The 13,607-nt window shown below is 46.7% G+C and overlaps 1 protein-coding gene across 4 annotated transcripts in view; it reads right to left on the bottom strand.

Moving 5' to 3' along the window:
• The window catches only part of JCAD (junctional cadherin 5 associated), a 45,926-nt gene that overhangs the window by 7,986 nt on the left and 24,333 nt on the right, over positions 1-13,607 (bottom strand). For all 4 annotated transcript variants that reach the window (XM_045182794.2, XM_053922592.2, XM_053922593.2 and 1 more), the window contains one exon: positions 2,478-6,247. In XM_045182794.2, coding sequence (XP_045038729.2) covers positions 2,478-6,247 — 3,770 coding nt within the window. The remainder of the gene's footprint in view (positions 1-2,477; positions 6,248-13,607) is intronic.

Here is a 13,607-nt window from a genome sequence, read left to right as displayed (position 1 = left end):
TGGTCAGTTAATCCATGACAAAGGAGGCAAGGATATAAAATGGGGTAAAGACAGTCTCTTCACTAAGTGATGTTGGAAAAACCATACAGGAACATGCAAAAATAAAATGGGATCACTTTCTTACACCATACACAGAAATAAACTCCAAAGGATTTAAAGACTTAAATGTAAAACTTGAAACATTAAAACTCCTATAAGAAACTCTCCAACATTTCTCTTAGTCGTATTTTTTCTGATATATCTCCTCGGGCAAGCAATGGAAACAAATGAAAAAGTAAACAAATTAGACTACATCAAGCTAAGAAGTTTTTGCACAGCAAAGAAAACCATTAACAAGAGGAAAAGGCAATCTAATGAATGGGAGAAGATATTCACTAATGATACATTTGATAAGGGGTTAATTTCCAAAATATATGTCATACAACTTAACACCAAAAAAATTAAACAATCTAATTAAATGATGAGCAGAGGACATGAATAGACCCTTCTCCAACACGGACATACAGATGGCCAGCAGACATGGAAAGATTCTCAATATCACTAATCATCAAAGAAATTCAAGGTAAAACCACAGTGGGGTATCATCTCATACCTGTCAGAATGGCTGTCATTAAAAAATTGACAAACAGCAAGTGTTGGTGAGGAAATGGAGAAAAGGGGACTGTATTGCACTGTTGGTGGGAATGCAGGCTGGTGCAGCCACTGTGGAAAACAGTATGGAGGCTCTCCAAAAAATTAAAATTAGAGCTGCCATATGATCTAGCAATTCCATTTCTGGGTATTTATCCAAAGAAAACAAAAACACTACTTCAAAAAGATACATGCAACCCTATTCCATTGCAGCATTATTTATAATAGCCAAGTGCCCATCAGAAGACAAGTAGATGAAAATGCTGTGGTACGTACAAACAATGAAATATTACACAGTAATAAAAAAGAATGAGATCTTGCCACTGTCACAGCATGGATGGACCTAGAAGGTTCTATGCTAAGTGAAATAAGTCAGAGAAAGACAAATACCATATGTTTTCCCTTATATGTGGAATCTCAACAAAATGAATAAAGGAAACAAAACAGGACAGTCCCACAGACACAGAGAACAAGCTGATAGTTGCCAAAAGGTAGGGAGGTGAGGGAAACGGGAGGAAGAAAAGAAAAAAAGAAAAGAAAAGAATCACCACAAAGATCAAATCTATTTCGAAGCAAGTAAGAGGAAGCTGAAAAAAACACTGACATTCTGAACTGTAAAAATGGAGATGTTTAGATGATGTCTGTCCTTATGGAAAAGTAAACAAACAAGTAAATCCTTCCTTGGATTTCAAAACAGAAAACAGAGGAGCAGGGCGGGGGACCCACACGGCTGGGGCAGCCCAGGAGATGGAAGGGCCTGGCCCAGGAGGTCGGGCTGGGGCCTGAGGCAGCGCAGTGACACTCACCTCAGAGGCCACAGTTTCCCCTACTATGAAAGGGTCTGAATGAATGACCTGAGGTCCCTTCCAGTCTGTGGTTTACGATGCAGACCTTTTGGTAACTACCTCAGCTCTTCTTCTGATCATTTTTGCACATGTAACTGACAATCTCCAGCCCCTGACGGAAGCGTCTGAACAGAGATGCTGAGAGGTCTCCCAGCCTATCTGTGTCATAGCTGGGATGATGAAATTGTGCTTGAGGAAAACCACACTGTTCCTGTCATTGGGAACCCACCTGGTGGCTTTATGAAACAGAGAAGGCTCTAAAGATGTCCTGAGTGAGAGGATGGAGAGGCCCAAAGGCCTGCAGGGTGCTGTTGCCAAAATCATCTCACCTGGGATTTCAAAATCAGAACTTAGGGGCCTTTAAGAAACAGAATTAATGAGTGAACTTTTTAGGGGTGTGGTGTGGAGAAAGTGAAAACTGTTATTTTTTGTCTACTCAAGTTTCATAAATGGTGTGGTAGTAAAAACATAAAAATGGGGCGGGGGCACGAGCAAAAGAATTTGGAAGGTGAAACGTGAGACACAACATTGTGGGACAGGTAGTTTATTTACATCAACCTGTGTGTCTGCTCTCAGTAGGTTAATAAAGAGCGATGAAGGTTACCTGGGCGAATACCAGTGTTTGGGAGAGAGCAGGGCACAGATGCCGTGGTCTCCTTATATGATTTATCAAGGTGCCTGCACCAAAGTGAGAATACTCTATCAACACATCTCATCACAGTAAGGCACGCAGAAAGTTTTTACATGGATACTTTTATACAGCAATTTACATAAATATTTTATATAAAGACATAATCATTTAAAGTATATTACAAGACTCAATTTTTAAGGAAGGCTTCTAGATAATTCTTTGTAAAATGAAGACTCTTTTGGTACAATAATTGGCAGGATCAATTTGTTCTTTTCTGAATATGCAAATATTCATTATCTATCAACCTGCTGTTTTATGCCCCAAGGATGCCAAATTAACATTGAACCCCAGCCTCTTGCCTGACTCCTCACCTGGGCACCAGAAGTCCTGGTCCAAGCTCTTCTTCTCCCTTCCTGCTGCCAGATGCCCGTTCTCTTCCAGTGGGCGGGCACCCTTGCAGACAGAGAATGAATTTCCTGCCTTCCAGGCCAGGTCCCCAGTGGTCAGAGACACCAGGCCTCCAGCCTGAGCCCCTGGACCCTTCTCAGTCTTCAGTTCCTCGGCATCCTCCACGGAACCCGTGCTCCGGGAGCTCAGGAGCCTCATCCGAGACATGGAGCTCACCTCTTTCATCCTCATTGAGCGGTCAGGGTCGGCTCTCCTAGGGGGAGAAGCCAGTTTCTCCTGTAAACTTTCAATCACTTTGGAAGTACTTCTGAGCCTCTTTTCCGAGCCTGCCACACTTGAAGTCCTTTCTATAAAGTGGAACAAAGTGGACCTGAATGGTGGTTTTGTTCCCGTGTCCTTGTGATTGAAGGGCTTGGACTCCGGGGCGCTGGGCTGAGATTCGGGGTCAGGGGCCTTGCTGGGGATGACTCCATCTACACCTGAGTGATCAGAAGTCCAGGGCGCCCGTCGGGCACTGTCCCTTTCCCCTACGAACAGAGGGCTTTCAGTCCAGCCACACTTTCTCCTGCCATAAAAGGCATCAGTGGACTCTCTGGGGTCATCCAGCTGTGCTGGCCTGGATACTGGCTCCTCCCCAGGGGACGCTGACCTGCAAGCACTGCCATCATGCTCCAGGTGCTGGTTATGTCCCGTTCCCCTGGCATCCGGCAGCAGGGACTCCACTGCCACCTCAATGCCCAGGATCCTTGCAGCCCTCGCTTGAAGGGACTCGTTTGGGGGGATTTCTATTGCACTCGCTTCACCTGAAGACCTATCTAACTCATTGGCACTCTGCTCTTGGGCTGGGGTCAGCCCCACAGACCTCAAGTCTGGGGCTGAGAGTCCTCGAGATTTGTTGGCAAGAGAGAGTGGGACCACCATGTCCCTGTTCTCCCCACCACCAGGCTTCGTAGGGGTTGCTTGGCTCAGCTCCACAGACCTTACAACACTGGGGAGTTCCTGCCTTTGCTGGGGCTCCCTCAGTTTAGCGGGATGGGACGAGGACGCTGTGTCACTTGACCTAGAAGACATCATTCTTTTCACAGGACCTGGGCTGAGTGCTAGCTCCTTTATTCTTTTCCCAACCTCCTGGTTTCTCTTCTCCGTAATCAAGCTCCCCTGTGCTGATGGCAATGCTTCACCTCTGTCGTCTTCCACCCCCGAGCCCAGGCATTGTGGGTAAGCACCCTGGTGGCAGGTGGCAGGCTTCTGCTCCTCACTCCAACTCTCAGACTTGCTCTTCACTCTTCCTGACCTGAACGCAGGCTCCCCCAGCACCGGCCTCCTTGGCGGTTCCTCCACCCTCCTTTCCTGGCTATCTTCACTGAAGCCCAAGCTCTTGGCTGTGCAGTCAGCATGGCCTTCTGGCTGCCATTCAGTCTCACTGTCCTCACTGCCACTGCTGCTATGACTGCTCTCTTCCTGTTCCTGAAGCTCCTTGTTAAAACTTTCTAACTGACTTATCAAATCCCAGGGGCGACGGCTAACTGGTTTTAAAAGAAACTGACCAAACAGCTGCTGACTATTGCATGGACCTGTGGTTGCCCCCTTCACCACCTCGCTTCTGGATGCGGGGCTGGCTCCACGTCCATGGCTATCTATGCAGGACTGACTACGGCCCACTTTTGGCACAGGGGCCTGGTTTGCGAATAAGGAAGTCCTTGAAAAAGCACTGTGGCTAGAAGGGTTGAGGGACAGTTGACCTTTCAGGTGGTGAACATTTGGCCTCTGGTACTGGTCACTGGAAACTAATGCCGTGTGCATCTGAGCTTTGGAGGCAGTAGGGTCTAGAAATTTGGGAGTCAGCACTGTATTAGGTGACCCTCCTGACTTCTCAGCAGGGATGGGCTGCAGGCTTTTGGATTCTTCCGTGAAAGTGGTTTGTGTTTGCTGATCTCTGTACTGGTACCCTGGCCACGAGCCAGAATACTGGAGTTCTCTGTGTTTCGTGGGGTGAATGAATCTGAGGTCATCTGTTTGTCTGCCTTCTTCTGGTTGCCCCAGCTCTTGCTTTGGGAACTCTGTTCTCCCGGCCATGCTTCCTGTGAGAGCCTGCAGCTCCAGGTCGGTGGAAGACGTGCTCAGCAGACTCTGTTCTTGCAGAGCCATGCTCTTATCAGGCCCATGCTTTTTATCAGTACTCTGCTTTAAGTCATTGTTGTTGGTATCTGTATCTGGCAGATGTGATTCCGATTTCACTGGGACGGAAACCAAACAAAATATCGTCTCATTGACTTTTTTCTTTGAACTTTTCTTGGTCTGAATCCCAGCTTCAAACTTTTTGAGCTTGGTTTGGGTTTCGCAGGTACTCTCGCCCTGTGGGTTTGGGGAGGAGACTTGGCTTTCAGCTTGTCCATGTTGGCTGCCTCTCACATCAGGCCACTGTCCTCTCATAACACAGTGGTCTCTTTGGTCAGGAAAGCCACCATTTTCTCCCTCCCCAGGGAGCTGGCCCCACAGCCACCAGGGACTGGGATCGGCAAGGGCAGGGACTCTCTTCCTCCCCGATGGGGGCATGATGCTCTGTGGGTTCAAAACGGCACCATCATGGTGCACGTTTCCATGGGCTGGCTCGGGGGCAGAGACTAGACCGGAGTTGTGCAATTTCTCATCCACCTTTGTTTCCTTACAGAAACCCTGGGGTCGGGACAGTTTAATGTGTCGTATTCGTGGGTCATCAAAGGGAATATAGAGAACAGAGCCATCGCAAGCAGTGATGGGATGGGGCTGTTGTGAGAAACTGTGAGGAGAGTGTGGGCTCCCACCATCCTCATTCCCAGTTGCAAAGGAACCAGAAGGAAACTGACAGCTGGCAGCAGCCTCCTCAGTCGGATGACGGGGACCATCACACACCTGCCCGGGCGCTGCATCCTCCAGGTAGGGGTTTATGATGTGCTCGGGTGGCGACCTGTATGATGGTGGAGGCACGTACATGGGCGGCTCCAGACCAGTGTCCGGCAGGCCGAGCTCCTGCCGGGGGTTATTAGTTCTGGTTAAGTAGGGGTCACTCGGGTCTGTCTGCTGGCTGTCTGCACAGTCGCTGTTCTCCACACCTCCCCTAGAGTATTGGTGGGAGTTGTAGGATGGAGGCTTGAGGGGTCTCCCAAACTTTGGCCACGGTAAAGGGACCGAGGAGCCACCCTGCTCAGGGTTCCCTGTGGATTCCAAACTCGGTGCACAATTTGGAGGGTAAAATGGCATTTTAGGGACACCTGGTAAGTGCCCATGGCTTAATGGAATCTCCATGCAGCTCAGGCTCTTGGGGGAGAGAACTCTGGGCAATGACCGGGATTTTCCTTTGCTTTGGGCATTCAGCACGTGCTCTCCTCGCACAAATGGATATAGATCTTGAAACAGTTTCTCCCCATCACCATCAGACATCTGCCTTCCTAACCTCCTCGGCTGGTTCCAGCTTTCCACGCTTACGTTCTGCCACTTGGCAGGACCTGCCACTCTCAGCTCATCTTCCCAAACTGCCTTCTTCATCACATTCTCTGTCCTTCCTCCAACTTCCCATGGACCTTCCCTCACATGGACGGGCAGGCTGGGGGCTTGGGCCATTCCTCTGAGCTCCAGGTCTTCTCGGTCTCTGGCACCCCGCACGCCACTGGCCTCTTGTCCTCTTCTCCAATAGGCGTGGTTGGGAGCGCCCTGGTGCTGAGTGGACCATGCTGGCATGGGCGGATGATAAAACCTACAAAACAAAGGGGCACAAGTTACACTGAGGGAGGAAGCGCATGCCGCTGCTTCTGTGACTGGTGTTCCAAGTCAAACGTGGGTCAGTACTTTGAAAAAACAGATGCCCAACCAGAGTACTTGTCGGCTTTAAAAAAAAAAAACACATCCCACTAATTATGGCTGGAAGGCAGCCACGGGTTGTGCCATCCAAGGGCCCAGGAGCGGCAGCAACAGGCTGCACACAAGACATGAGGACACTGGTTACACTTGAGAGATGTTGAGGCCCTTATAGCTCTGAATGCCCATGGGAACAAGGGTGAGCCCGGGAGCAATGATTCTCAAGTGTGGTCTAGGGCCTCCGGGAGTCCGTTCCTAGCTCAGCCCAAATCACTGAGCTCTTAGGGAGCCAGTCTGGGAACCTGCTTTCCACAGCCCCGCCCTATAGCAGTGGTTCATAAACTCCACCGTGTGCAGGAATCACAGGAGGTCTGCTAAGGCACAGACTTCTGGGTCCCATCCCCAGTTCCTGGTTCAGCAGGCCTGGCGGGGCTCCATAAGGTGCATTTTTAATTATTCTTTAAGTTTCAGGTATATAACATTATAATTCGGCATCTGTATTCACTACAAAGTGATCACCCCCAAAAAGTCTCAGTACTGTCCATCACCGTACAATTGATCCCCTTCCCACATTTGGCCCAGCCCCAACCCACTCCTCTTCTGGTAACTACACATCTGTTCTCTGTAGCTATGAGTTATTGAAACAATGACATACTACTCAGCCATAAAAAAGAATAACATCTTGCCATTGCAACAATATAAATGAACCTTGAGGGTAAAATTCTAAGTGAAGTTAGAGAAAGACAAGTATTGTATGACACCCTCATATGTGGAACATAATGAGCATTTCTAACAGGTCCCCAGATGATGCTGATGCTGCTGGTCCCGGCACCGCACTTTGGGAATCACCACTGCCTGTGGTTGTCAACCATGACTGCATCAGAATCTGGAGGGACTTTATAGCTCCCGATACTCAGGCAGTATGCCAGCTCCAACTCGTCCAAATTCTGGAGGCAGGAGGGGGACTAGGCACCAGCGTCTTCCCAGGTTCCCCCGGAACCCCCAGTGTGCAGCTGGGACAGAGCCATGGCTCTGGCAGAGTTCCTACACTTCCCTCACGGTAAGATTCATCAGTGGGCTCATTAAAGACTCACGTAACCAAGTCTCTCCCCCTGGAAGTCAGCTTCAGATAGGGGGTAGGGGTGCAACTGCATTTTAACAAGTACCCTAAGGGAGTCTTCCCTTTAGACAATGTGGGAACTACTTCCAAGGCTGACTCTGAGACTGACCAGAGGAAGAGGGGGCTCTGTTCATGGGCAGACCTCTCTGCCAGGCAGGAAATGGTACACAGTGTAGTGTAAGTGCCTAGTTCCAGGCTGCTGTTTGCCACCTGGCTGCCCATTAGAGTCTCCTTGTGAGCCTTTGGAAAATTTCAATGCTTGGGTAGGGGTAGAGGGGTAGTAGATGAAAGAAGGTGAAAGAAATTAGCCAAAGAACGTATATGCATGGCCCGGGGACATGTACAGCAAAGTGGTGATGGCCTGAGTGGGGACCTCGTGGAGGTGGGTGAAAGGGAAGAAGTGGGGATATCTGTAATAGCATAAACAATAAAACATAAAACATAAAGAAAAAAATACCAGTGCCTAGGGCCCATCACCTTATATTTGGATGTAATCAGTCTAGAGCGGAGCCCAACACCGGTGTATTTCAGTGTCTCCTCAAATGACTCTAGCATGCATCCAAAGTGTAAAGGCACCATTCAGATGCAGCCGAAGAAAAGATCTGAGTAACAGCGCTGCGTGTACACAAACACCAAGCAACTGCCTGCAAATCACCAGACATTAGGACTTTCATAGAGAAAAGCCAGTCACTGAAAGGAAGCTTGGGGCACTCAACTGTTCGGATTAACCATGGGGCAAGCGGAAAAAGTTTCAACTCTAAAACAGTTGTTTGCTTTCTAAATTATAAAAGTAATATGTATTCATTGTTGAAGATTTGGAAAAATACAGGAAAGTAAAAAACCAAACATCACTAATAATCTTTCTACCCAGAGACAGTTACTCTGATGCCTTCTAGCCTGTGTGTGCAAGGCTTTCAAACAGCCTTAGTGCTCTTCCAGGGGTCTGTTCCCCGGAACCTGTAGTACAAACAGCTGATACACAGCTGCTGCCATAGGCTAGGTCCCTACTAAGTGAGCTCTAGATACAAATTCATTTAAGCTTCACCAGCACTCCTCTGAGGAAGGACTACTCTCATTCCTATTTTACAAAGGAAATCGAGGCACAAAGGTTAACACTAACATTAACTGGGCACTTGTGATGTGTCAAGCACTATGCAAAGCATGCCAAGTGAATTTTGTCATTAACTGTACAACCACCATTATTTCTTCATTTTACAGGCAAGGAAACTGAGGTACAGAGAGGTTAAACAACTCTCTCAAGTCACACAACTTTTAAGTGGTAGGGAACGAGTTCAAACCCAAGAAGCGGGACCACAAAGCCCTTTCAGTGAGCCACTCTGCTTTACTCCTTCCAATGTGATGAAAACTCTTCAAATGCGCAACTTCAATTGATTAGTATTCTATCACATGTACACGGTTTACTCAACCACCGTTGGACATCTGTGTAGATTACATTCTAATACACTTTGAGAAACACTATTGTTCACAAACACTAAGCATGCCTTAGGTTATCATTTAGAATAAATCCTTAGAAAAGGAATCAGTAGATGAGGGACATTATGTTATACTGTTAAACCTGACCTGAGATCGGCCATTCCAATTATATCCCCTGGGGTGGTACAGAGGACAGGTGGTCTTGCTGAACCTTTCCCATCTCTGTTATTACAATCATCTTTTTTCTTATTAGATGAGTGAAAATAACTTCTCATTGGTTTCAGTTTACATTTCTTTGATCACTAGTAAGGTTAATTTTTTTCACGTGTCTGCGTGTCATTTGTGGTTTCAAACAATTTCTACAAGACAGTCCGCTTTTCAACTGATAGCAAGGTAGAGTGGAGACGGCAGGGAACGGGGAGAGGCTCCTAGTGCGGTGCTACCGCAGCACGCAAAGCCTGGGGACTGCCGGACCGGGAGCAGCAGGGCCGCTCCCAGAACACAGGCAGGAGGCTGCTGCTCTGCAGGAGCCTAGATAGTAAATGAATAGCAAAAATCTATTACTTACCATTATTATTATTTTGGAATTACTTCTTCAAATCCTGCCTCCACCTCCAACCCCCGATAACTTGTTAAGCAGCCACTTAAAGCAAAACTGAATTATTGGTTGAAAAAGTAGAAAATATTATTTAAGAGCAACTCGAGGTAAAGCATTTGCCACTGAGCAGCCTAAGCGCTTCTGCATTTACTACTCAAACACAGTGCAAGCTGCCTAACACTGGGCCTGGCTGAAGGTCCATTCTTTGTTGCTTTTGTTGTCATCAAAATCAGGTCTTGAACATTTAGGTTTTGAATGCTCAGCAGAGCACTTCGTGGGCCAGGTTCCACAGGGATTAGCTATTGCTTCATGAGGGGGGCATGCACATCTCCCTTGTACCCACCCACCCAGGTGAGCTGGTAAATCACAGTCTAGAGCTCTGGAAGCCACGGTCCCCTCCCTTAAGAAATCCTCTGTGACTCCCATCCATAGCCTGAGAAACACTGTAGAAGAGGAACCATTTAAAGCTCCTCAGCGCCTCCTGGCTAGAGGGTCTTAGACTTTATGCAAAGTCCAAAGGCAAGACAAAAATTAGAGTATAACTAGAAGTTTCAATTATCACAGACCCGATTAATAGAGAGTGAAATAAATCATTAGGTATTGTGTGGGCTGTGTGTACCACGTAGCTTTAATAAGCACCATTCTTACGCCTTACGGTCTTACAGACATTTTCCTGGGGTGCACAGCTTTGTGGAAGAAACCACACTGTGTGGCTTCTGCTCATTCTCTCAATGGATAATCTGGTTTCTCAGTAAACTCACGGGGTACCTAAATGTCAAAAGGTGGCTCAAATACCAAAGTGCTACCTGTCTACCTATGTATGATGAGCATAATCAGAAGACAAAGAGACATAAATAGGACAAGAATATAAACAGACTGAAACTACCTACACAAGTCATGTGGCCAGTTTTCTTCCCCTCTACAAAATGTTACATTATCACTTTGTCAAAACTGCCATCTATAACATCAAAATGGCTAAGCATTCTGGTTACATTTTTTCTATTTGTACAATGCACCTGAATCCCAATTTAAGGAAAAGAGAGATCATCTGGGAAATTTTAAATAATCTATTTTTAAAATAGTCCACATGACACAGGAAACTATAAAGCATTTATTGGGTTGGCCGAAAAGTCTGTTTAGTTTTTTCTGTAAAATAAAAGATGCATTTTTATTCTCACCACTAACTTTATTGATTTGGGTATTTTGAGTATGTCATCTATCTCCCGCTGTTGGCTTCTAAGAAGTGGGTAGAGGCCAGGGGTGCTGCTAAGCATCTTCCAATGCATAAGGCAGCCCCACAGCGAAGACTTATTTGGCCTGAATGTCAATAGTACCAACAAACTTCGCAAACCACTTTTGACACGTTCGATCAGTCACAGCACCTTCTCCATACACGGCACAAATCTTTTTTCTCATTTCAGCTGCATTTTTACCTTTCTTGAAATAAAGCATAGTATGTAAAAAATGTTGCTTATTTTCTTCCACCTTCAATATTAAAATGACTGCACAAAAATTCACCAATTTGGTATGCTTTTTTAAAATGCACACTGATACAACAGCTGTCACAATACAGTCTAACAACATTGTTTTGAATGAAGTTAGAGGTAACTAAGTGCTGCTAGAGCCATCGCACGGAAAAGACTAAACGAAACTTTTGGCCAACCCAATATTTACTAATCACCTATTTTGAACCTAGTATGAGCCTCGCTTTGATAGGCACAAGTGGACCCCACATGGTGATAGTTCTGGTGAATTTCTCCTTCACACAAGTTATCAGGAGTAGATACTTACTGGCTTTGATATATGATGTCTATTACCAGCTAAAATGTGTTCTACCTCAGATGGGCTCCAAAGCCAAGGATATATTTTCTAATACCTTTGAAGAAGTAAGAAGAAATGAAATTTTTTTTCTAAAAAGTGAGGTTAATAATTTACATTTTAAAAATCTTAACAATGGCACATTTTACAAAAACATGCTGAACACATTGATACAGGGTGGGAAAAAGATAAGGAAAGCAACGTGGAATGCGATAGCCCGAATAAATTGTGTTGACAAGTTCAATGAGACAAGCAGGGTCTTTGCAGAGAATTCCTGGGAGAACAGCACAGAGATGAGACAGAAGTTACACTTGCTCCCAGCGCCGTGCTTTAGCACAGAAAAGAGACACAATGCCAACAAAACAAATGATAAGAACTGTTTGGAAAATACTTGAAATATAAACATGTGAAAAACAACATGCCTAAAGAAAAAGAGGTAAACCTAGTTGCTGAATATATAAAAGCTATTGATGAAAAAATTATAAAATTTTGCTGTTCGTTTACATGGCTCACTTTCAACCACAATACTGCCTTTCTTTTCAAAGTAAAAGCCTACTTAGAATGGCAATATTTGAATGACCTTAACTGGGGTTTCACACACTCTGGGATTACCTTCTCGGTGGACTCCAAGATCCTTTGTCGCCACACGAACTTACTATCATCTGTTGTGTGGCCGATGGCCAGTGGTCATGGGATAGATGCCCTCCCTCCTCCAGGAACAAAATCCTGAATCTGGTCCCTGTGGGCAGCCCCCAGAGTCTAGTCAGCTGTGCTTCCCTGTGAGGTCAGGGTGGAGGGTGGGAGGCCCCACTAAAGAGGCCTCTGGCCCAGTGACTTCTTCCAGTTGCAGGTCGGCCAGCCTGGCAGATGCTGGTACTGCCATCGCCTTCAAACTCTGGCATCACATCGGGACCACAGTGGGCTGTAGCACTTGACCACAATCATTCCTTCAGAAGTCACTCCCTTCCAGGTGGGCCAGCCAGTCTTAGCCAGATGCACAGTCTGAGCACAAAGGTAGCTCGTGTTACCTAAAGAACCTCACGCATCTCAAAGGAGTTCTTTTCCTCTAGATGGGCAGAGATGTAGCGGCATCTCTTGAGTGACTCATATTCACCAGCCCCAGTATTTGATGTCTGACATGTTTCTGTGAAGGGTCAGTTACCTATTGCTACAGAACATGTTCTTAAAGGACCCTGAAGCTTGCGATTTGATTTTTCAGCATGTCCTGGTATGGTCAATGTACTACACTATGGAAATAGCCCTCTCTATAAAACTTCATCTGTGTGCCATCATGGTGGAGGGGACTGCGGAGAAACTGACCCTCAGGGAGGGCCGTGTCAGGCTGAGGGCAGGGAGCAGCGCAGATTCCTGGACTTGAGTTCACCTCTGGTAAAGCCCAGGTGAAAGTCAGGGCAAATGCCTTTCCTCCCTCCTTCAAGACGTGGGCCTCCCCATCTGAGTGCTTGGTGGCTGTACCTGCATTGACCACAGGTTAACAATCACCTTCTGGGAAAACTCCAAGCTTTAGGGAGAAAGGGCTTAGACAGGTAAGAGTGGAATGAGAAGACAGTGCCTGTGGTCAGATCTGGGGGTGGGAGGAACCCGGTGAGCACGCAGCCAACCCTCAGGGTCAGCAGAATGGTCAAGGCGGTGGCACCTGCACAGGTTGGCGAGGCCATGGGTGGCTTCAGGCTCCTCACAGCACGAGCAGGGAGCAGTGTGGCAATGTTGCTGGGAGTGTGGGCTTCTGCCCTGGGCACTAGCTAGTCAGCCGGTGTGGGTTCAAATGTCAACACACAACTCCCTAACTGCATGCCTCCTGCAACCCGCTCCACTTCTCTCTGCCTCTGATTCTTCATTTATATTAAGGGGATGGTAATAATTCCTTCCTTTTGAAGTTTGTCGAGAGGGTTAATGAGATAATACATTTAAACTGTGCAGCCAAGTGTCTCACATCCTCAACTCTTGTTTTCAGTTATTATCACTATCGTTAACTCAATTAAACAATTCAGAGCACTTAATTCTGAAACGCTTTCCCTCACATCATCCAAGGAAGAGGGTGAGGGGCACAGAGGAAAGAGAGGAGAAGGACTGTTTGTCTCAACCTGGGATTATTTTAGATCTGCATTGTCTTTGTTGCAGATGTCATCTGTAGGCCTTCACAATCGCAGGAAACAATGAGATAGCTGACTGTCACAACAAGACTCTGCCCCTCCGGTGCTGGCTGGTCTCTAAGGAAGAAGCTACACCCGTTTCCATAATGATGATGTAGAACAAACCAATATTTAG

The sequence above is a fragment of the Desmodus rotundus genome, chromosome 4 (assembly GCF_022682495.2).
Source record: "Desmodus rotundus isolate HL8 chromosome 4, HLdesRot8A.1, whole genome shotgun sequence".
NCBI lineage: Eukaryota > Metazoa > Chordata > Mammalia > Chiroptera > Phyllostomidae > Desmodus > Desmodus rotundus.
Note: the sequence above shows the minus strand (reverse complement) of the source record. Positions and strands in the feature narration are given on the sequence as shown.